This window comes from Mastigoproctus giganteus, chromosome 4 (assembly GCF_048544385.1).
Source record: "Mastigoproctus giganteus isolate SK-2022 chromosome 4, ASM4854438v1, whole genome shotgun sequence".
NCBI classification, from domain to species: domain Eukaryota; kingdom Metazoa; phylum Arthropoda; class Arachnida; order Uropygi; family Thelyphonidae; genus Mastigoproctus; species Mastigoproctus giganteus.
In genome coordinates this window covers 46,266,589-46,291,948 of record NC_143578.1, presented here as the reverse complement: position 1 = coordinate 46,291,948, position 25,360 = coordinate 46,266,589, and the positions used below count along the sequence as shown (strand labels likewise).

The 25,360-nt window shown below is 36.1% G+C and overlaps 1 protein-coding gene across 3 annotated transcripts in view; it reads left to right on the top strand.

Moving 5' to 3' along the window:
* The window catches only part of LOC150086692 (ATP-dependent chromatin remodeler CHD5-like), a 683,856-nt gene that overhangs the window by 72,435 nt on the left and 586,061 nt on the right, over positions 1-25,360 (top strand). For all 3 annotated transcript variants that reach the window (XM_090372691.1, XM_090372693.1, XM_090372692.1), the window contains 2 exons: positions 19,537-19,883; positions 21,985-22,074. In XM_090372691.1, coding sequence (XP_090228817.1) covers positions 19,537-19,883; positions 21,985-22,074 — 437 coding nt within the window. The remainder of the gene's footprint in view (positions 1-19,536; positions 19,884-21,984; positions 22,075-25,360) is intronic.

The following is a 25,360-nucleotide window of genomic DNA, read 5'->3' as shown; positions in this document are numbered from 1 at the left end:
TGTATTTTCATGGTCGGAGTGTTTTTTAAAATTTATAACTGTTTAGTTATAAATTTTAAAAAATGATACTATATTTATCTTATAGTATAATTGTGCATTTAGCATGGCAAACTTGGGGCCTTAAGCTGGTTATCAACGTTCTTCTCCTTCTGGATAATTTCTTTTGACTGACTTGTTTTTTTTATTATTCCTCCCCCCCCCTTTTTTTTTTGTATCGAGAGCCTGCTCTCCCTCTCGCTCTTTCTTTCAGGGCACTTGTCCCCCTGAAATTGTGGACAGTAAGGAAAGCAATGGGAAACTACCCCAACTAATTTATCCCTAAATATGGCATTCAGTTCAGGAGTTATGAGATCTGGCAGCGGGACCTTTTTTGTGAGCCAAGGCATTGGCTTCCTGGCAGCGAAGTTCAGGGGATGTCCCAGGCTGTTAACCAGTGAAACTCCCGAATTGTAAGCAAGAAGTATAGGAGAGAACGATAGCTGGAATGTTAGGACAATGAATAGGGCGTATAAATTAGAGAACTTGAAACAAGAAATGGAACGAGATAAAATAGGTATTTTGGGCTTTTGTGTGAGACAAGATGGAAAGAGAAAGGGGACTTTAGAATTGGTGGGGTAAGGGTTATGTATTCTGGAGGTAACAAGAGTAAGAATAGAGTACGCGTGGTTTTGAGTAAGCATCTATCTGAAAGTTTGGAAGAGGGGGGGGGGATGATAGATTAATGGTTGTGAGATTGAAGGTAGAACCCAATGGAATGACATCAGTACAGGTATAAATGCTACATGGCCTCTATCAGCTATATGAATAGCAGAGAGAAGGTTAATACAATAGAATTATGGAATATCTTTGAAACCAGTAGTCACAGAAGCCACGAATGCATGTACAGTAAGACCCCCGTATCTGTGGGGGATATGTTCCAATACCTGCCGTGGATGGCTGAAACAGCAGATATAAGCGAACAACTGCTGACCCCATATATAACGTGATTTTTTTGTACATACATGCATACGTATAATAAAGTTAAATTGATAAATTAAACACACAATAAGATATTACAATGTTAAATATGGTAATAATAAAGTACAGCAGACTCTCGATTTACCAGGATTGGATTAACCAGGACACTTCAAGACTCCAAATAAAATAAAAAATAAAAATAAATAAAAAAATCCAACCAGAAATCATAAAATTCAATAACTAGGTATAAACAGATATTTTGCAAGTCATAAATAAGCGACAAGAACCGGCGTTATAAGTCGTCATTGGGAGATTAGTGTACCTATTATCTTGCAACCCCCCCTGCTGTCTTTATAGTGCCGCCTCCGTAGCCAGGTGGGAAGGAGCAGCAGTGCATAGCACACACTTCTTGATTAGACCGGGGTTCAAGCCCGTCACCACCAAATACGGAGGATGAGGAAAGGTCAGAGAATGACCACCGCATTTCCCGGAGCAATATGGCCTTAGTTGCTAATGCTCCTAAAAACCAACTAACTAACTAACTAACTAACTAGCTGTCTTTATACCTACTGCTCAAAACAAAAAAAAAAAAAAAAAAGGAGACCAAATGTTTAGTAATGATTTAGTGCGTCGCATTGATTGTTGTGTTGTCGCACTGCAAAAGCACAAATTTGTTTTGTTATTTATGTCAGGGATGTTGGATTTTTTTTTTTTTTTTTATAGTAACTATCATCTAGACAAGACTTCACTTATAGCTCGGACACAGCATGGGTTTGTTAAGGGGAAGTCTTGTCTGACCAATTTGATTGGATACTATGATGTAGTCACAAAGGAACTGGATGCAAAGAATAATTTTGATATCATATATTTGGATCTTAGAAAGGCTTTTGATACTGTTGCACATGGAAGACTGCTGCACAAATTAGAGCAGTGTGGCATTGGAAGCAAATTGCTGCTATGGATAAAGGGATGGTTGAGAGGGAGAAGACGGTAATCAATGGACACTGCTCTTCATGGACTAATGTTATTAGTGGAGTCCCCAGTGTTGGGTCCCTTGTTGTTTTCTGTATTCTTTAATGATATTAATGATGGTATATCAGGCTTAATGTCCAAGTTTGCAGACGATACGAAGGTAGGCAGGATTGTTAATGACACTACGTTGCTGCAACAGGATCTAGAAAAGTGGAGCAGATGGGCTGAGAGGTGGCAACTGAAGTTTAACATGACAAATGTAAAGTACTGCATATGGGAAGCAGTAACCCCAGAGTAATGTACCCACTGTATGGTACTGCACTGACAGTGGTAGAGAGTGAAAAGGATCTGGGGGTAATTGTGCAGGTAGATATGAAGTTTTCTGAGCAGTGCGGACAATCTGCAAGAGTAGTTCATGGTGTCTTGTCAATGATATACAGGAATTTTTCTAGCAGGGATAAGGAGGTGATTATTCCCTTGTATAAGGCAATGGTCAGGCCACACCTTGAATACTCTATACAGGTCTAGAGGCCTTATTTTAAGAAGGATGTAGAGCTGTTGGAACGAATACAGAGAAGGGCAACAAGATTAGTGAATGGAACAATGGGTTGCTCTTATGAAGAAAGGCTTAAGTTTTGAAAATTACAGTGTCTGGTGACTACACACCTGTGAGGTGATCTGATTGAGGTGTATAAAGCCTTGAATGGTTTGAGCATGCTCAATGCTGATGGGATTCTTCCTCTTGCTCAGAATAATCACCTGAGAGGACATAAATTCAAATTGAGGAAAGGCAGTTGTAGGATAGTTGTGTGGAAGTTTGCCTTTAGCGAGCGGGTGGTTGATTACTGGAACAAACTTCCATCTGTTGTTGTAGAAGTTGATAGTTTAAACAGATTCAAGGCAGAACTAGACAAACATTTGGAGCAAGTGAATGGGTGAAATGAGAAGGGAGTGTTTTTTTTTTTTTTTCTTTAGCTTATGCTATATAAGCTTGCTTTCTTGCATCATGTGCCCTTGCTAATGCTCTCTTTTTTTCTTTTTTTTTTGTTTAGAAATTGTGAAAATGATGGGCAAACGCAAGAGTTGTGCTTTCAAATTAAACAAAAGCTTGAATACAATGCATTTCTTAAATCTCTAAAGAACCATTATAATGCTGGTGACCAATCCATATGCGAAATTGTAAAAAATAAAGGGAAGCTATTAGATTTTAAAATCAACATTGTAAAAAATAATGGGAAGCATCGTATTGGACACATGGGTAGTAAGTGTTTAGGTTTTTTGTTTTTTTTTTCTGTGGTGAACCGCGGGTAACTGAATCAGGCTTAGAGGGGAACAGGTATCCTGTGTGTTATCAGACACCCAGCCTAAAACACTGATGGATCCAATATCTCTCTATTACAGAAGATTTAGGAGAAGTCCGGTTGGCCTGCCTCCCTAAAATCCACTCATGCACACCTTCTCGATGGTAAGCCCTGTTACGTCACTTAGGTGGCAACGAACGTGTAGAGTGGTTCTCTTCAAGACGCCTGGTCAGCGTGAAGAGGAAAAGACCAAACCCTCCAGCAATGAGAGCACAACAATACAAATGGCCCTCAGTCCCCAGCAGCTTTCACTCTCCCTCTTACGGCAGCGAGAGGATCAGAGTGGAAGCAGAGGGTGCTAAGAATCTCTGGGTATGACCAGGCTGCCATTCACGGAAATTGAACTTGGCCTGTTATAACGTACGATCACTCATCGGTGAAGACAGGATGTTAGAGCTGGAAAAGGAATTAGAAAATGTGAATTGGAATATCATTGGTTTGGCTGAAACAAGAAGAAGAAATGAATCACTTATAAGTTTATCAAGTGGAAATCTGCTGTACACCAACGGAAACAGTGAAAGGAGTGAAGGTGGAGTTGGGTTTCTGATCCATAAAGATTTTAAAAACAACATTTTGGAATTCAAAGGTACATCACCAAGGGTGTCAAGACTAATACCCAAGATTTCTAAGAGGTACAAGCTAAAGATTATAATGATTTATGCACCAACATCGAGCCATGAAGATGAAGAGGTTGAAGAAATGTACACTGAAATTGAGAGTCTTCTAGATGAGCAGAAAACCCACTACACTATTATTATGGGAGACTTCAATGCTAAGGTTGGAAAAAGGCAAAACAGCGCAGAAAGAGGAACTATAGGAAATTTTGGAATTGGTGAAACAAATAAAAGAGGTGAAAGACTTGTGGAATTTGCAGAATCTCAAGGACTATCAGTAATGAACACTTTTTTCAAGAAAAGGGTGAACAGAAAGTGGACATGGAAGAGTCCAAATGGATTAACAACTAATGAAATCGACTTCATCCTCACTAACAGAAGATATATTGTGAATGATGTTATCGTCCTGAATAAGGTAAATGTTGGAAGCGATCACAGAATGGTAAGATGTACACTTGATATAGATAAAGGAAAGGAAAAAACTGACTCGAGTAAATAATACAAAGGGCGTTGAAATAACAGAGGAGGAGAAAAAGCAGTATGTACTGGAACTTAAGAACAAGTTTGAACTTCTGCAGATTGCTCAGGACCAAGATATCGACGAGGAATATTACAACTTTCTGAAAGTGATAAAGGACAAGAAACCTATAGGGAAACAGAAATCCAAAGAAGAAAAAATTAGTCAAGAAACACTTGTCATGATGAACCAAAGACGACAAATGAAGAACAAGAAAAACACTGACAGGGAGAAAATTGAGTATACTGAGTTATGCAAAGCCATTAGAAAGAGACTCAGAGAGGACATAAGAAGATTTAACACAAGAAAAGTAGAACAAGCATTAAGGGAAAACAAAGGATTTAAATCAGCAGCCATGAGCAGTAATACAGAAAGACAAATGATACTGAAACTGAAGAATAGCAATGGTGTAATTATAAACAGCAGAGAAGGCATAATTCAAATAGCAGAAGACTACTATAGAGAATTATACAAGGAGCGAGGGAATGATACCAGCAGTGGGGAAGATGGATTGCAAAGTAGCAACACATACAACATACCCGATATTCTTCCTGATGAGGTAGAACATGCATTGAAGAAAATGAAGAATCGGAAAGCCCCGGGTGAAGATGAAGTTACTGTAGAGTTGTTAAAATTGGGAGGAAGAGACATAACACAGAAACTGGCAAGGCTCTTCACAAAGTGCATTAGAAAAGGTGTGATGCCTATGCAGTGGAATAATGCAATCATAGTTTTGCTGCATAAGAAAGGAGATAAATCAGAAATTGGAAATTATAGACCAATTAGCTTGTTATCCCATATCTACAAGTTGTTCACAAGGGTCATTACTAACAGATTAGAAAGAATACTTGATGAGAATCAACCGAAAGAGCAAGCTGGCTTTAGGACAGGATTCTCAACTACGGATCACCTTCACGTAATATCACAGCTAATGGAGAAAGCAAATGAATATAAAACACCATTATGCCTGGCATTTGTGGATTATGAAAAGGCATTTGACTCCATACAGCATAAGGCAATGTTTCGGGCACTGGAAAGACAAGGCATAGATACTCCATATATTATGATTTTGAAGAAAATATATGAGAGTGCTACCTCCTTTATTAGACTAGACAAAGACAGTAGGAAATTTAAAATTGAGAAAGGAGTTCGACAAGGAGACACAATATCTCCGAAGCTGTTTACTGCTGCCCTTGAGGAAGCTTTCAGAAGATTAGACTGGTCGCAGAAAGGAGTCAATGTGAACGGAGAGTACCTAAACCATTTACGATTTGCAGATGACATTGTGGTCATAAGCCACGATCCCAAAGAATTAGAGCAAAATCTTAATCAGTTATGCACAGTTAGTAAAGATTTTGGACTAAAGATGAATATGGCTAAAACAAAAGTAATGATGAACAAGTATGCCACGGAAAGGGAAATAATGATTGAAGGAGCAGTAATTGAAAAGGTGGAGTCATATACTTATCTGGGACAAGTTATTAGCTGTAATAATGATAAATGGCTGGAAGTCAAGAGAAGAATAAATTTTGGATGGATAGCATTCAGGAAATATAGTCACATACTGAAGGGCAATATCCCAGTTTGTCTGAAACGTAAAATAATGAATCAATGTATACTCCCCACCATGACTTATGGAAGTGAAACTTGGGCACTCACCAAAAGAATGGAAGAGAAGCTAAGAACTACACAGCGAAGAATGGAACGAATTATATTGGGAATCAGACTGTTAGATAAGAAGAGAAACACATGGATTAGGCAGCAAACTCAAGTAAAGGACATTCTTATCAAAACTAAAGAACTAAAATGGTCTTGGGCAGGACACATAGCTCGAAGACATGATGACAGATGGACTAAGAAAATAACAGAATGGTACCCAAGAGGAGCTAGAAGAAAACCTGGAAGACAAAGGCGGAGATGGATAGATGAAATTCATGAGTTTTTGAGTAGTAAATGGATGGCCAGTGCTCAAAACAGAAGGAACTGGAAAGTTGCTGGAGAGGCCTTCATCCTGCAGTGGATTGAAAATGGCCGATGATGATGATGATGAACTGAATCAGTGGATATGGGGTACAACCGTATACCATTTAGAAAATGTAGTAAGAGGAGGATGCCAAGATGAATGAATACAGAATTGGTCATTCTGATAGACAGAAAAAGGTGGCATGGAACAGTTACAGAATGGCATCAGCGGATACTGAGGGGGGGGGGGGTACAACTGTATACCATTAAGAAAACGTAGCAAGAGGAGGATGCCAAGATGAATCAATACAGAATTGGTCATTCTGATAGACAGAAAAAGGTGGCATGGAACAGTTACAGAATGAGTTGATCTGTGATAATACCACAGAAAGAGAGGTTAGCAAAGGCTGAGTATGAAAAATCACTGTCTACGAGTACAAAGAGCTCTTCATATAAAGAAGAAAATGAGTCAGATCAGACCTTTGCATAATGGGTGTTTAAAAATCCTAGATAACTCAGCTGATGTTATCGATAAATGGAACAGGTACTTTGCATTAGTCTTTGTAGATGAAAAGAAAGGCTGTGCATCTGAGGATTAGAAATTAGCAATATTGAAATTACAGTTGATCGTTTAAAATAAAAAACAAACAAAAAAAAACCTGATATGGGCATAAATAAAGATGAAGCTATTAGCCTCTTCCATTTTCCTATTTAAAAAACTGTTAAAATGCATGAAATTTAATATGTGTGCATGCACATATATTTCTGCTTATCATAGAAAAACTTTCAGTCTTAAAGGCAACCAAAACTCCTGGATTTGCTGGCATGTACACAGTAATTTCAGAAGAAGTGAGGGAGTGCTTATTATTAGGGCATCACTGGACTCAGGAGAGATTCCTCTGGAACGGAAAAGTGCCAGTGTATCACCAATACTTAAAGACAGTTCTAAGAATGAAGTGGGTAACTAAATCATGGGAGCAGTGATATAATTAAAAAATGATAATGATGGAATGCAATACAGGGACAATTATTCAGAAGGCATACAGAACATGGTTTTATTAAGGGAAAATCATGTTCAATTAACCTAGTTAGTTATTTTGACATAGTTACTTATGAGCTGGATGTAGGAAATAATTTCAACATCGTTTATTTGAATTTTGGCAAAAACAGTTGATGAGAGGTTACTCTATAAGCTGGAACATGTTGGAATCATCCAGTATGATTCTAACATGTATCATGGCTGCAGTGCAGGAAGCAGAGGGTTGTGATTATGCTACAGTTTGGTCTAGTTTTAGAGGTGGTGTCTCATAAGGATTGGTTCTGGGACCAACGGTATTTTTGATATTCATAAATGACATCGTTGAAGGGATAAAGGTGTGATGTCTAAATTTTTAGATGGCATAAAGATTAAGAAAATAGTTAATGATCAATGCTAAACAGCACTTCTTCGAGATGACTTGGATTAGGCTTCAAGGATGGTGAGAAAAATGGCAGCGATGTAGTAATGTAACAAAATAAACAGTTTTGCAATTAGGGAAGGAATAGCAACTCCAAAATAACTTATGTGCTTGATGGGGTTGAATTAAAAACTGTGGAGGAAGAAAGGGATTTGGGTGTTGTGATACAGTCAGACCTTAAGTTCTGTTAGCAGTGTAGACAGGTGACAAGAAATGCTTATTATCGACTTATTGAACTTTTGTTTATAGAGATAAGCAGGTCATGATCTCATTGTATGAAGCTATTATAAGACATCACTTGTAATACTGTGTCCAAGTATGAGACCACATATGGCACCTCTGTAGCCAGGTGGGCAGGAGCAGCAGTGCGTAGTAGACGCTTCTTGATTAGACCGGAGTTCGAGCCCGTGACCACCAAATACGGAGGATGCGGAAAGGTCAGGGAATGACCACCGCATATCCCGGGAGCAATATGGCCTTAGTTGCTAATGCTCAAAAAAAAGAAAAGAGACCATATCTAGAAAAAGACATCGAACTTTTTGAAAGGGTCCAAAGAAAGATGGACAGACTGCTTGGAGAGATCTGCAAAGGTACCTGTATAAGGAAAGGCTTAAAATATGTAGGCTTTGTGAACAAGCACCTTAGAAGGGGGACCTGATTGAGCTCTATAAGGCTAGTAAAACAAATGAAGGCAAAATTTTTTCTGTTATAAATGGTTCCTGAACTAGAGGCTATAAATTCAAACTGCTACAGAGAAAGAGACTTAGACTGGATTGTAAAATAACTTCTAGCTAGCATATTGATAATTACTGGAACCAGTTACCTCTGGGGATAGTTAAGGCCGATTGATAGCTTGGGGAAGTTTCAAGGCCAGTTTTGTAGTTATCAACATGAAGAGGGAAACATGTAGGTTGTTTATTTTATTTTATATTTTATAGATGTATTTATATTAAATGCCAACTCAGAACATGAGGAAGAGGAGATTTATGAGCCAACTAGATAATGTAATTGAGAGAGATCAGGCAGACAGATTTTTGGTGATTGGAGTGCATTGGTTGAAGGAAAGGTAATAAATATTAGGGGCAATATGGGTTGGTTAGGTGCAATCAGAGAGTAGAAAGATGATCGAATTTTGTGAACAGAATGCTTTAGTGATAATAGTTACTTGGTTTAAACAGCATAAAAGTTGGAAAATTCCTAGGGGCAAAATAGATTTCAGTTGGGCTATATCTTGGTTTGCAACAGATACAGAAACAGCATGAAGAATGCATTCCCAGAACAGACATATTCTGTTCTGGGAATGCATTACAACTGGAATGATTATGGTGTGGAATTAAAGAAAATTAAGAGAAAATATATTATTAGAAAGGGATGATCAGATGGATAATCAGAGTGTAACTGAGTAGATTTAACCCTGCAGTTGTAGCACCCCTAATTTAATCTTAAATCTAGGCTCTATAAAAGTAGATAAACACAATGATTTATTTTCCATGTAAATGGAAAATCTTTTCACAATTGATTTAAGCTCCTCAACTGTGGTAAGAATTCCACCGAAATTATCATTTTGGACAGCTTTGGACAAAAATAAATTAAGAGTCAAAATTGTAGGGATTATCATTGAAGTGGTAGATTCTCTTTTACTGGCTTCATTAGTGATTTTTGTAAATGGACCTAGGAGTTGGATAATTTTTTCTACAAGACCCCACTGGTATGAACTTAATGTTGGAATATTGTTATCCACAGCATATGTTGTGAGAGCTTTTTGCTGTTTTGTGTTTCTTTCCAGCATGTAATACATTGAATTCCAACAAGTGAATACATCTTGAATTAATTTATGCTTCTTTAAATTTAGCTGCTCCTGTATTTCCATTAATTTGTTAACTGCTGAAGCAGAATGACTGAAGTATTTTACAATATTCCTATTAATAGTAACAACAGTCCTTACAGCCTGCAGGGCAAACATGGAGTCATTTATTCAAAGTTGTAATGTGTGTATGAAACATGATTATGATTGTAAACTACTACCAGTGACACCAGCCACCATATTTGCTCCAGAATCTTGCAGTATGAGGAAGACTGCTTTTTGAGATCTTATATTCTTCTAGCACATTGTTCAACTCTTCACTGATCCATATCCCTGTATGAGAGCCTGAAAATGGAAGAATTCTTAGGACAGCCCTGTGTTGTTTAAACTCATTTGAAAGCCAGTGGCCTGTAATATGCAGAAATGGAGAATTATTTATTGTAGCTGGCCAAATATCAGTGGTTAAAGAAATGTTGGTGGCTTTATCAAGGGATGTGTGAAGTTTTGTTTTTACCTTCTGAAATATATTTATAATGATTTTATCGGTGAAATATTTTCTACTTGGAATATAGTGATTTGGGCAAATTTTTTTTAATAACCTTTGGAATCCAATGTTGTGTTACAGAATATGGTTGTAGGTCAACAGCTGTCATTTCTCTGCCGACCGGGCTAGCCAGGTGGGTAAAGTGCCTGCCTGGCAACCCAAAGGTCGCGGGTTCGAATCCTGCCTCGGGCTTGGATCAGAGTAAAATGCAAAAACTTTGGGTGGTGCATTACGGCCACAGAAGCCGATGCGCCAACAACTAACAAAAAAAAAAAAAAAAAAAAAAAAAATATATTTCTCCAATTAAATAATGGATCTCTTTGGCCTTGTGGTCATTAATATCCCAAAGCTGCTTCTTTGTTAATACTGCTTCTATAGTAGTTTGCACTTTAGCAGGAGGTTTTCAATGGTGCTGCTACTTCCTGAACTTTCAGCATATGTCCGTTTCAACTAATCTGATGCTTCTGTTTCTTTTGACATTTCTTCTGGATGGAACTTTTTGAGATGATTCTTCATATTTGTGATTGTAAAACGTTTTGGCTGTTTTACCACCCCTTGATATGGTGGCATCGTATAAATTACATATGCAAACAGTTTTGTCCTTTGGATTTATTGTAAAATACTTCCATGCAATACTTGGTGCTATAATGGTCACTTTGACAATTACTTAATCCGGAGCTGTAGTGGAGGGTATACGCTGTATACCCTCTGAATTATTTTAGGTGAATAGCGTTATACCTTCTGGTTTTTGAAAGACTTCAAAAAACAAATATTATTAAAATATTTACCGAAAATTAAAAAATAAATTTATTAGAATTTGATTCCTAGACAATATTTATAGTTTTATGCTACTTCTGTGCAACCGAAGCAAATTCAATTAATAAGCCTGATATACACAGTATACTCTCTGCTTTTCGTAACATTCATACAGCATACCTCTGCTAATTTTATGACCACAGTACTGCTTAAATCTTAATAAAAGTTAATCTGAAAAAATTTTAAGAGGATCAGAAACAAATTATGGATTAATAATGTTTACAAACAAACTGAATACAACATGGGGCGAAGGAAAAAAAAAAAAAAGCCATCACAAGAACCACGGGAAACTAACCGATAACATGCATTATCTTTTTACCGAGAATGCAGCAAGAAACTGTGGTAGTAGCAAAGCAGTTTGTCGGGTACGTTTCCCGTAATTTGCCGTGTTATCGTGTTGGCTTTCGTTCCAAATTTCCAGCATCCCCCTCATAAACGACTTTTTAAAATCCCAAGTTTGACAAAAATAACCATCAATATGTATTCTAACACCATTGTTAATACTGCAAATAATAAAATATCACTTCAATTTACCTATAAAATCATTAAACTCATTGATGTCAAGTAGAATTGTCGAAGTCCCCAGTGCTGCCAAAATTCCAGAATGGTAGCAACGTAGAAAGACTTAAGTAGAAAAAAAAAATTTTTTTTCATCGAGTTGCAATTCTTCTTAACAGGTTCAAGTGAGATGGGCAGACTATTGAAGTAGGAGTCATATGAATGACTCCTACTTCGATAGTCTGCCCATCTATCGAAGGGAAGTGCTTCTGAGATGCAAATGATGTATTGCTGTCACCAGAATGCAAAAATTGCCTGCTGGAAGGAAGATAGTCTAAAAGAACTAGTTACAGATACTTATAAAACTAGTTAGAGATATATAACTAATTCTGTAATTGAACACTCTTAGACATAAATCATTGTAATATTCTGTATATTAGTATTATTTAGTTGATATTTGACTGTATGTACTGTAATTAAGCAATAGGCAACTTTTTTCAGTGGGCTGCAGACTATTCGGGTGGGGAAGCATTATAATGAATAATCGGCCGATTAATTGGGCAATTTTCTTATTGGTGCAACTCTACTTTGTATCATCTGCAAACTTTGACATTAAGCCTAATATACCTTCATCAGTATCATTAATAAATATTGAAAACAACAATGGGCCCAGCATTGAACCCTAGGGACTCACTGATAACATTAGTCCATAAAGTTGGCGCATAATGGCCTTTAGCAGCCATTGCGCCGTAAAACCTCCAACAACAACAAATCCACAAAGAGCAGTGCTCATTGGTAACCATCTGTGTCTTCGTCCACTTAATCATACCGTTATCCATAGCAATAACTTGCCCCTAATGCTACATTGCTCCACTTTATACAGCAGTCTTTTATGTGCAACAGTATCAAAAGCCTTCCTTAAGTACAAGTATATGATATCAAAATTATTTTTTGCATCCAGTTCCTTGGTTACTTCATCATAGTAACCTATCAGATTGATTAGACATGGATTAACAAATCCATGCTGTCACTGCAGTATAAATGCATCCTTCTCCAGATGGTCCTGCATTAATTCTTTAACCAGTGACTTACGTAAGGGTTGTGTTCCGCGGAACGCTACGTAAGTCGGATTTTACGTAGGTCGGAATTTACCCCCATGCTTATGCATCACTCGCAACTGTGCTTACTGAATTGGTTGAATGAAAAAAGAAATGTTCAATGAACATGTAAATAGAATTATTTATTGTATTTATTCAATTTTTTATCTCATGCACAGGAAAAATTACAAAAGCGTGCAATTTAAAAAAATTTCAAAATTATAAAATTACAAAAAAAGAGAGGCAGGCATAACGTCAGTAAGTTTTACCTCTCGAGCATCATTGCCAGAATCGACATCTTCAGCTGATAAGTACACTTATCAGGAGGTTGAGGGCTGTGGAGATTTAGAAGGGGTTGGCCGCTCAACCTTGTGAAAGAACATATTAATGGATGACTGGACGGTGGTGTTTTTCTTTTCATCATAAATTTCTTTGTAGCAAGCAAGCATATCATTTAGCCCTCTGTTAACTTTTAAGAATCGTTTGCTGTCAGGATCCATCTTCTCAAACCTCGCCATTGTCAATGCAATTTCATGAAATGCCATTGTCATCTCTCTGGTGATGAAGCTTCTCGGCTCCTCATTCCGTTCATCTTGAGCTTTGTCAGCATTTTCTTCTTTCACTATTGCTGCCTGCAAGTCAATAAGTTCTTTGTTAGATAATTCCTTCTCTTCTTGCTCTGTTAACTCCTCCATGTCTTTGGCATCAACCTCCAAATGAAGTAGCTCTGCAGCCTTTACAATATTATCTTTTCTTGGCGCAGTATAACCGTAGTCGTTTTTGCGTCAATAAAATCAAAATCAAATCAAATTACAATCTTATCTGTAACCGCTTTATATGATTCGTCTTTTTCAACTCTTTTGAAGGCTTTCATGTGCCTTGGGCATATTTTCTTCCATGCGGCATTTAAACAAGTTTTAGTAATTTCTGCCCAGGCCTTATTAACGTTTAAGATGGCGTGGTAAATATTATAAGATTTCCAGTAGTCTCTTAACATAAAATTTTTCTCATCATATACTGCAGACAATGATTGAGCAAATGTTGTTCGTAAATAGTATGCTTTTAAATTTGAAATAACAACCTGATCCATAGGTTGGATGAGTGAAGTTCTGTTTGGTGGTAGAAATATGACGCTCACGTTCGAACTGAAATCATCTAGATGCATAGAATGTCTAGGAGCATTATCTAATAGAAGCAAAATCTTGAAAGGAACGTTGTTGTCTTTACAGTATTTTTCAATCTCGGGAATGAAGCAGCATTTAAACCAATCGTCAAAGACAGATATTGTTATCCATGCTCTCTGATTTGATTGGAAATGCACGGGTAAAAAAAGTAAACTGCAGCCATTATCAACCCACTGCAGGATAGAAGCTTCCTCAACAATTCATGCTGCAGGCAATGGGCCATAATCTGCCACGCTGGTCCAGTGCGGGTTGTCAGATCGACCGTATTTAGCAGTCAGGGGCTCGAACCCCGGTCTACTCAAGGAACGCGTGCTACTGCATTCCCACTCCTGACCACTCGGCCATGGAGGCCTTGTATGGCCTCCGTAACATTAAAGCCACCCTACCCGAATGCACGGGTAGGGTGGCTTTATTGCCCTTAAATGCATGAGGATTTCTAGAATAGTACACAAGCACTGGTTTTAATCTGTAATCTCCTGCTGCATTAGCCCCAAGCAAGAGTGTGGCCCTATCTTTCAAACCTGACATTATATTTTCCTCTTTGACAATGTATGTTTGATCCGGCATTTTTTTCCTATACAGCACAGTCTTGTCAACTTTAAAAATTTGCTGCGTTGAATAGCGCCTTCATCAATAATTTTTTTCAATACATCACAAAATTTCTCTGCAGCTGCAGAACAAGCATTGGCGACTTCACCGCATACTTTAATGTTTTGGAAACCAGCGCAATGCTTGAACCTATTAAACCACCCGTTGCTTGCCATGAACTTGGATTGGGGTTCACCGTACTTATCTTTAATATCTATATAAATACTTGTTGCTTTTGCTTGAATGGTCATTAGACCATTCAAGGGGCACTCGCTTCTGAATATGATTTTCCATCCATATTATTAACAGCTGTTCCATCTTCGATATAGCACTCGAACGCTGTTTTGTGATCACTATTGATCTTAAGTGCATTGATCCTTTGACATGTTCTTTTATACACGCACTGTCCTTTAAAATAGTATTCACTGTTGAAGCAGTGAGACCTAATTCCCTTGCAATAGATGACAAACTTGGTCCTGCTTTGTACTTAAATCATTTTCATCTTCATTTCTAAATCAATTTTGTTTAATTTCCTAGCACTACCACAACTTGCACTTTTCATTGGTCGCTTTTCCTTCATCATTGTATTACGTAAATAGGAATGAAGAGAAGTTTCTGAAAATTTGTTTTTTATATGATTGAAGATTTCAGAGATAATTGGCTTGTTTCCAGTTCTTCAGTTTCATTTTCTGCCTACACCAAAGCTCGCAACAATTCTAAAGCAGTCATTAATCAGTCAAAACCAGATTTTGCACAGGCTAAGAGCAGAAAACTTGCTTCTTGCCCTAATGGTAGCTGAGCATTCTGTTCTCTTGCCAAAGCTATTGGCCACAACTTTAGCCCATCTCTGCTCGAACCTCTGTCAAAACCAGATGGTTCTGTTGCCACTTAAGCCAAAGATAAAGCAGACCTGCTAGCATCTCATTTTTCTTCCAACTCATGTATTAATGATCTTGGTAAACCACCTCCCACCATTCCCAGCACGCTCCATTCAATGCCTCCTGTGAAATCAAAATCCTTCTGACATCCTTGACAAAAGGATGTCAGAAGGATTTTGATGAATCTCGATGCTAAAAAAGCTCCAGGTCCTGATGGTATTTCTCCACTTGTTCTTAAAACCTGTGCTCCTGAATTTACTCCTGTTCTTTGCCACCTTTTTTTAATTTTCTTATTCCAAAGGTGTTGTTCCTTCTGCTTGGAAATTTGCTCATATCCAGCCAGTTCCTAAAAAGGGCGACTAGTCCCTTCCATCCAATTATCGTCCCATTGCAATTACTTCTACTCTTTCTAAAGTAATGGAGAAATCAATTAACCGCCAACTCTTAAACTACCTAGAAACCTTCCATCTGATCAACAATCACCAGTATGGATTCCGTCAATGTTGATCCACTAGTAATATTCTGGCTTATGTTATCCATTTATGGACAAATTCAATGGAAAAGTTTGGTGAAACACAAGCAGTTGCTCTTGACATCTCAAAGGCTTTCAATCGTGTTTGGCATAAAGGTCTTCTAAACAAGCTTCCATCTGTTTTTTTGTAATTGGTTATCCAGTTTTCTCTCTGATTGCTCACTGAGGGTGATGGTAGATGGCTCTCTGTCTTCTAACTTCTTCACTAATGCTGGTGTCCCTCAAGGTTCAGTTCTTTCCCCCACTCTTTTCCTCTTGTATATTAATGACCTTCCATTGACTGGAAATCCTATCAATAGTTTTGCTGATGATAGCACATTGCATTCCAATTTACATTTTGAAAAACCTTGCCCTGCTCAATCAGCTTCAACTTCTCGAATATCAGCTACCAATTCCTTAAATGCCGATCTCCAGGTAATTCTCCAGTGGGGCAAAGACAACTTAGTTGATTTCAATCCTTCCAAAACTCAGTCTTGTCTTATATCTTGCAAAAAGGATTCTTCTGCTTATCTTTGGTGACACTCCGATTTCTAGGCAAAATGATATATCTCTTTTGAGGATTACCCTGACTTCTAATCTCTCTTGGCACAAGCACATTACAAATATTGCTTCTTCTGAATCAAAAAAATTTGGTTTTCTCTTTCGCTCTCGGCGTTACTTTTCTTCCAAATAGCTATTCCCTCTGTACAAATCGTGAATCCGCCCTACCATGGAATATTTTCCCACATCTGGGGCGGCGCCCCCCAAAACCTCTCTCAGACTTCTATATTTCATTCAGAAGAGGGCAGTTAGGTTAATTAATGACTCCACTCTCTGTCTCATAGATGTACTGTTTCTGCTGCTTGCCTTTTCTACAAATACTTCCATGGGCACTGTTCTTCCGAATTGGCTTCTATAATTCCTGCTCTCTCTTTCAAAACAGTTCAAACACGTGCCGCCAACATCCATTTACTGTCCAACTTCAAACTCCCAGAACCAACTTTTCATCTTCCTTGTTTATTCATTCAACTGCTGTTTTCTGGAACAACCTTCCTTCATACATATTTCCTGAAAATTACAGTCTACAGAAGATCAAGTCTAATGTCAACAAATATCTTCTTTTGTCTTTCCAACCTCCAACCCAAGCACAGTACTACTATAGGTTCTAATATCTCTCGTGTTTGGGGTTTTCATTTAAAAAAAAAAGAAAAAAAGTGCAACAAATTCTGTCGTACCATTTGGCAAATGTTTTGCATTTGTTCAGTCGGGATGCTTTTAGTCTCTACTTTTTCTTTAGCAGTTACTTTGATCATCCATCGTCATATTTTCTGGAGAGGTTGCTGTTGATGGATGTCCATTGTTCTGCACATCTTCAGTGCTGTTCTACTTCATTTAAATATGGCCATTCAATTTTTTTGATAGTTGCATATGATGGGCAGATTCTCCTAATACCATTACCAGATCTTGAATGTCCTTGTGTGATGACTGCTTTTTTGTAAACATATTTTATTATTATTATGGCCCAATGTTAAATTTTTTCCAGTTATTGCGGCTCAAACTTTAATGATATAAAAAAAAGTCATTGGAGGCTGTAAACTAATTTTGCATGCATTCATATAAATGTCCAAAATATTTTTAAAAAATGCACAAAAATATATATATCTTTCTATGAGAAGCCAGAAACTTATCAAACTAGCTTTATATATTTGTTAGTCTTCCATATAAATTTCTTGTTTTCTATTATTGCTTTGTGGTTTCACTAGAAAATTGTAGTCTAGGTGTATGTTTGGAAAAAAATGATCAAGTAATGGAAGTAGCGGCAATTTAAAATGTTATTTTTGTAGGCATTTATGGAATTTTTACTTGAACATATAATCAAGCATTTCTTTTCCCATTGATGGAAATCCTTTTCATAGTTTTGCTGTTGATAGTACACTACATTCCATTGCTGTACACAAACAGTTACAACTTTTTTTTGAATTTCCACCACCTCTTCCTTAAATTCTGTATTTTTCTAGTGCAGTGAAGAGATGAAAAAACTATAAATTCTGATTCCCCTCAGTGGATTGCTGAATGGCCCTACATAATCTTTAAGAATCAAATCAAACCATCTGTTGCTGACATCCTCTTCCCACCCCTGTGTTGGCACTCTTGACAGTATGGTAGCATGAAGAACACTTAGTTGAATTCAATTTATATGAAACCTATCATCTTTTTTATCTCTAAAAAATCTCCTGCGTGCATATTTGATGAAAAAATACACTACACTGTGCTGTATGATTGCAATTTAACTAATTTAATAAATTTAACATATACATTAAACAACCTTATATGTGTATGAGATTTGGACCTTCTGTTTCTATGGTAAAACAGAGTACAACATTAGCAGTATCTTTCTAGGATGAAAATGTAATAGTTGTATGTCACAATTTTATTGTTAATGTTTTATTAAGTTTTTTTACCACACAAGATGGAGACACAAACCTCCAAAACATATGGTTTATTTAATATATACATTAAATTCATCAGATTAGTTAAATTATACTCATGCAGTACAGTGAACTATTTTTTTTTATCATCAAATTTTAATTTTCTGCATTAGTGATCATGTCTTTCAGCTTATACATCTGAGATGCTTGTTTATCTTTAATGACACACGGAATTCTAGATAAGTTCAAATACCTTTACTTTTGCTAACCCAGACTGCTAACCTCCTTGTCATAAACTTATCACAATTATTGCTTCTTTTATATTGAGAAAAAAAGGGGGGAAAAAAATGTTGTTTTTTTTTTTTTTTTTTTTGTTCAGCCATTAATTTTTTCTAAACAGCTACTAAGTCAATACAAATCACATATCTGCCCATGCCATGGAATATTGTTTCTGCATTGGGATATGAACTTAGTATTATGAACTTAGTAGTTGCTCTGTCAGAGAACCTCCTGTTCAACCAGCCAACCCACATTTGGGGTATTACCCCTTCTAAAGAACTCCCTTAAACTCCTGTTTCTCTCCAGAATCTTTGTCTCACAGATATTCAGCTTTTGATTAGCATTTGTAATTCCGCCTCTTTATTCCAAAGTAGTCTGAGCACATGCATTAGCCAGTCAGCATTCATTCACAGTTCAACTTTTTGCCTCACCAAATTAACTCTTCCTTATTTATCCATTCTATTTCTTTGGAACAACATTCCTTCTGTTATGAATTTTCTGAAGTCCAATCTACAAAATTTCAAATTCATCTTTTGGTAACCAAGAAGGCAGTTATCTTCTGTCTTCACAATCATCAACGTCCACAAAGTACTTATAGAGCAGTGCTATTCATTTTGAAGTGCAGGACCAAGAAAAGTTGTGGTCCACAATATGAGATTGATACATTTTGTAACAAACTTAGTTTTCTCTAAGATATGTAATTAAAACTTTAGTCAGCTTATGTACAGTAATGTTTTATAGCCCTTGTGTATGCCTGATATTTTTAATTTGATATTGCTAAGTACTTGAATAAAGTTGGATTAATGTAATATATGACTTTATTTCGTGCCAGTTTTATGATTAAAGAAGTTTTATTGTTGAGGGAGTCTTATAATTTCTACAGTAGTTCATTCCTGACCTAATACCATTCAATGATTTTCTTAAAATGATAAATTGGTTATTAATATGAGATATTGGTAATGAAATATTTATGTTTTTATACCAAGGAGGTTTAGTTTAAAAGTATTTAGTACACTTTTTCATTTGCATATGTAAAAAGTCAAGACCTTTTTTTTAATAACATTTTAGGAACAGAAGAAGGTGATGGTGATGATGATGGTGATGGTGATGAAGATGGAGAGGATGATGAAAATACTCTTCTTGATGAACCTGGGGATGATGCTGAAATTGAAGAAGAACCAGAAGTAGAGCAAGAAGCAGAAAAAGAGGAACATATATTGGAGCCACCGGGACTTGGTCTTCCATCAGTCGATGATGATGCAGATGAGGAGGAAGAAGAAGAAGAAATGGAACCACCTGAGACTCCACCAAAGCCAAAAAAGGATAAGGGGAAAAAACGAAAAACAAAAGGAGACGGTGAAAGGAAAAAAGGAAAAAAAAAGAAGAAAAAGAAGACGGTATCTGATAGTGCAGAGGTATGTAGAATTTTTTATATATTAGCCCCTTCCCAAGTCAGTTTCTAGATATTATGTAAACAACCTGCTATAATCTGGCTGATTAAACAACCCGATTATGTTGGGGGGGGGGGTTCTTTTTCCAAGTTATAGTTATGGTATCTATTTTTGTTTTTTATCTTTTCTAAATACTCTGCTTTTGAAATTATGCATGTGGTTAATGTCCATCTGTATGCCTTTGTTCCTGTTAATATTGTTGGTTATGCTAACAATGAAGGATTTGTTGTACAGTCTGCATTTCCTGCACCTGTCAGTGGTTAGAACAGAAGTGTTCCTGAAATGTCATTAGTGATCCTCGCACCAGGTGTGCAATGCAGGATATAATATTTTTGGTCTTTTATTCTTTTAAATAATCTTCTACCAGTTTGCTCGATGTGTAATGTTTTGCAGTCTTTGCATTGTAAATTATACACTGGGCATTTAGTGGAAAGGGTTTATGTCAGATGTGAAGTGGGGCAAGGGAGTTTTTTTACCATATTTTTAATGGTGTTAGTTCTTGTAGATGTGGTGTACAACCTGTAATCTTTAGTTATGTTTCTGATCTCGTCACTAATTTGGGGGGGGATATAGGGGATAGTAATGTACTCTTTTGTCTTTTTATGGTTCTTTGTCAGTTGAGTGCATGTTGAAATATCTCTTTTGTTGTTTTGTTTTCATAATGAATTTTTTTTGGATGTCCATTGTTTTTAAATGTTTAGGAAATTCTTTTGATTTCATTTTTTTTTTGAATGCTTGAACACTGCATTCTGGAAAGTTGTAAGAATGAACCTTTTAAGGATGCCTATTTTTGTGTTCATGGGGTGATTGGAATTAAACTTTATAATAGCACCAGTGTCTGCTGATTTCCTGTATATTTCTGTTAGTAGAGAGTTATTATATTTCTTTAAAAAAGAGATCCAACAATATTAATTTCTCCTTCAATAGTATATTATTGTCTTTTTTTCTATTTTAAATTTTGTGTGGATGTAAAGTATTTAGATAATTGTGAAAGTTGTTTAATTCTTCTAATCCATGTGGCTGAATGGTTAGAACGTTGCAGACTTATAATTATACCTCAAAAAAAAGAACCCTTCATTCCCCCTTCTGACATAATCTTAAACCCATCCACCTGCACAATTAAGATATTCACAAAGATTAGTCACCAAACAGATGTCTATTCCTACAACATCCAAATCCCTATTCTCTCTTTGAATATCTTCACCCTTAGGTACAAACTATGAGTTGCCCAGGAGACCTTAACTGGAGTTTTGATTCAAAAATTCTTAAGTGTGAAAACAGTATAGAACACATAAATATAATTAATTATAAACCACTGTCTTGGTATGTGAGGCTGATGGTGTCATAAGGACAGCAGTACAAGAATTAAGTATTTATGGCTATCTGTTTACCTGAGTTTAATTTAATTTAATTTTATTCTTGTTAATGAAATTATTAACTGATTTAAAAAAATATTTAAAATAAAATTAAAATTATTTCAAAATTTAAAATTAATCTTTACCATATGTTTACTGATAACTGTCTGTTGACTAATTCATGTTCTATTATGCATATAAGAAATAAAGGCTAAAAATTAACAAGAAATGTATAATCAAATGAACAATTCTATCTAAGTGAAGTCGCCATAATTTACCAGTTCTGTTGTCTTTACAGTTACTGAAGAAGTGGTACAGGAAGTACCATGATATGCCTGAGAATAATCTGTAATTCTTTAAGAAATTAAAGGCAGATTACACTCCACAAAGGTTGAAGTGCTCACGATTTCACCTATATCCATTTCTTATACCTTGATATACCAAAAATAAAGTGAAGCAAATATATAACAGTATTGCCATAAAAAAATAAAATGACTAAAGTTATTAAATAGTTTTTAATGATATAAAAGGGTAGCAATGCTTTAAAGCTTCTAATGAGAAGTTTGGTGCACCATAATAAAACAAATTTGTCTTGAAATAAAAATAAAGTAATTTTCTTATAAACTATTTAATGGTAATCCTGTTCCAGTGTATTTCCTGTAGATACTGAATCATGTGAACTAAACTAATCTCTATCATACGTTTTATAGGATAGTGACAGTAATTTGGTTGGACAGTCAGATAATGATAGTGATTATCTTATGGAAAGTAAAAGGCCTAAAAAGTCGAAACCTGAAAAAGTATGTATAAATTCCATTTTTATGTTTATTTATTATCAGGAATAACATTTGATAATATGTAGTCATAAAGCATGATAAAACAGTTGCTAATTTATGAATATATTTCAGTAAGGCAAAAAGGTAAAGTGCAGTCATTATCAACCCACTGCAGGATGGAAGCCTCCTCAACAATTCATGCTGAGGAAAATGAACCATAATCTGCCACGCTGGTCCAGTGCGGGTTGGCAGATCGACCGTATTCAGCAGTCAGGGGCTTGAACCCCGGTCTACTCAAAAAGCGTGTGCTACTGCACTCCCGCTCCTGACCACTCAGCTACAGAGGCACTTATGATTTATTAAAACACTGTACTATTTCAAATAAATTCTGATATATTCCATTATTCAGAAAATTAATATAATTTTTTGAATATAGTGTATGACTGTTTTGAATATAATTAATATAATGAAAATAATTTTTACAATTATAATTAGAACTATCATTTTCCTGAGCTGATGCAGTCTATCAAGTACACCTTCCCATTTACCACTTGTACTTGTAGCTGTACTGTACTATAAAACACTGTGGTCAGTGAGTGGGTGGATGTGCTGAATAGCTGAAGTCTTGTTATTGAAGAGAGAGAGAGAAAGAGAGAGTGAGAGTGTTTCTGGAAACTGAAGATTTTTTCCTGCTAAGATATTGTGGATAATGCATCTTGTAGAAGTCTAGGTTTTCTCAAAGGAGCTGACTCCATCCCTTCTGTTTTTTTTTATCTATCATATTTGTATATCAGTTTATTGAAAATGCAGATGACAAACCTGATATTACTTTTAGTATTTTTAAAAATCAATGCTAATATGGGATGATTCAAAATTTGTGCTACCCAAAATGAAAGAGCCAATTTCTCTATTTTGACAAACATGCATTTCTTATAGAAATGCATGTTTGTCAAAATAGATATGCAAAAATTTGCTCTCAGCCAGCAGTTAATAGATTTGGAATAAATTTCCGCCCGGTGTTGCAGAAGTGGATAGTTTGAATAAATTTTTTTCAATAGTAACAGAATTAACTGTTGCTATCAAATAATGAAATTGACAGTAACAGAATTTTAATTACTAGTATTTTGATTGGGCAAATTTTGAATCACCCTCTGCTATGGAGGAAATCTACAACTTAAAACCTACAGTCAATTTATCCAAATCTGATAATAAGATATACAGTAATACCCTGACTTACGCTACCCCGACTTACACGAACTCGGAGTTACGCGGTTCTTGATTTTTTCGTTTGGGAACACTGCCGCCCACTATCTTCAAGATCGTTTTTCATATGTTATCGATATACGGTGCGACGGCGGAGAGTGAGAGCGAAAGATGAACAAAATTCAACTTTGCTGCACACATATACCAGAATTTGTATTCCAACTGTCATATTTATATGTGTGCATTCGAATTCGTGCTCAACGTTTGTCGGAAATTACATCGTTTTCACGAGAGAAATGGTTCGCGTCGGTCGAGCCGTATACAGTCAGTCCTCGTATAACGTGTTTACACTACACGAATTCGATCATGCACTATTTATAAATATGGTAATGATATCTTATAATATAACACGAATCGAATTGGCTTATGCACGATTCACCTTTGTGTTTACAAGAAATGGCAGTCGAACGCAGAATCACCCCAACCAAACGCAACACGATAGGAATGAAGAGAAGATTCTGAAAATGTATTTGTTTTAGGGGAAACACATTTCACCATAATAACGTAAAAACCAACACAATTCCAGCTATCGGTATGCAATTAGATCGAATTTACTACCAGTTTATAACAGACTCCACTAGCAGAAACGCAACTGGATTTTTATTGTTTTATGGTAGTAACCCCTAGAAATGTGAGGTGTTAATAGTGTATCTCTGCCTTTATGGTGTTGTTTATTCAGTTGCTACATGCGCGCAGCTTTGTTTATGTGTATCAAGCGTGCCTCCTCATTTTGTAATTGTGCTTTATTCCCTAAAAATGAGTAAAATACTTAAAAGGTGTGAAAAGGAAGCGTACTGGTGAAGACACTGCAGATTCAGAGAGAAAAAGAAAAGCAATTATCGATAAACAGAGGCGGACTGGATCAAAAATTTATAGTGGCCTCATACTATGGTTTATGGTCAAAATCACACAGGCCCACCGGGGTTTCCCCGGTAAGGCTTATGGCCAGTTGGCCTCTGTCGATAGAGAAAAAATATGAAATTGTGAAACGCTTTGAGCGAAATGAAAGACCATGTGATATTGCACGTGCTACAGACCTAAATGAGGCAACGGCGAAAAGCACACGACAATTGAAACTTGACAGGACTCAGCTCAATTGAAAAGGGCTTAAAAATTTTAGAAAACAGACTACAACGAAGAACGCGTTATAGCTACAAAGCAAGGAATAAAAAAATTATTAGCTTGCTACGAAGAAATTCTGCATGAAAAAAATAAGTCTCTGTGTCGTCAGATGAATTTGTTAGATTTTATGAAGCCATCGACATCGAAATAACCTTTTTACGTAAGTCATTTATTTTTTTAATACGTATTTTTATTAATATGTATAAAGAACTGCAATTTTATTAATATTTTTCTTCTAAACTAGTGTTTTTGTTAGTCATTGGTCCCAATTAAACAAAATTTATATGTATTTATATGCAAAGTTTTACCCCGACTTACGCGAATTCGACTTAAGCGATTTTCGTCGGACCCACCTATCGCGTAACTTCGGGGTATTGCTGTATAGTTAAAAAAAAAAAAAAAAAAACCCATTCAGTAGTAGTATGTTTAGAGAGTTTCTTGGAAGATATTTTAAATGCTTGTTTTTAGTTTAAGAATATCCTGGGTGGTTTTACTTTCCATTATTAATTTATATCAATATTCAACAATATTAATTTGTTCTTCAGTAGCTTGAAATATAATCAAAATTCTTCATTTTAAGCTTCTCTTTTAGATTATTTTATAACTACCTGCAATTCTTTTTAGCCGTTTGTGTTTTAAAATTTGAAAATGGATACTGATTCTTCAGAAATGGCGTTGGTCTGAAATTCATTATTCAGTGACAAATGCTTTGCTGGCTTTATTTTTAAAGTATCTGTTATTAATAGCACTAATGTGTTATACTTAAAATAGAGACACTATCAGTGGTGGCTCGTGACTCTGATGTTTGGGCGTGCTGCGTCTTAAATTACATTAAATTATCTTGGCTATAAGACATGTAGACATACACAGTAATAATAATAAGCAAGTTAAAAATACTACAAAACATTAACTAGACATTTACCAT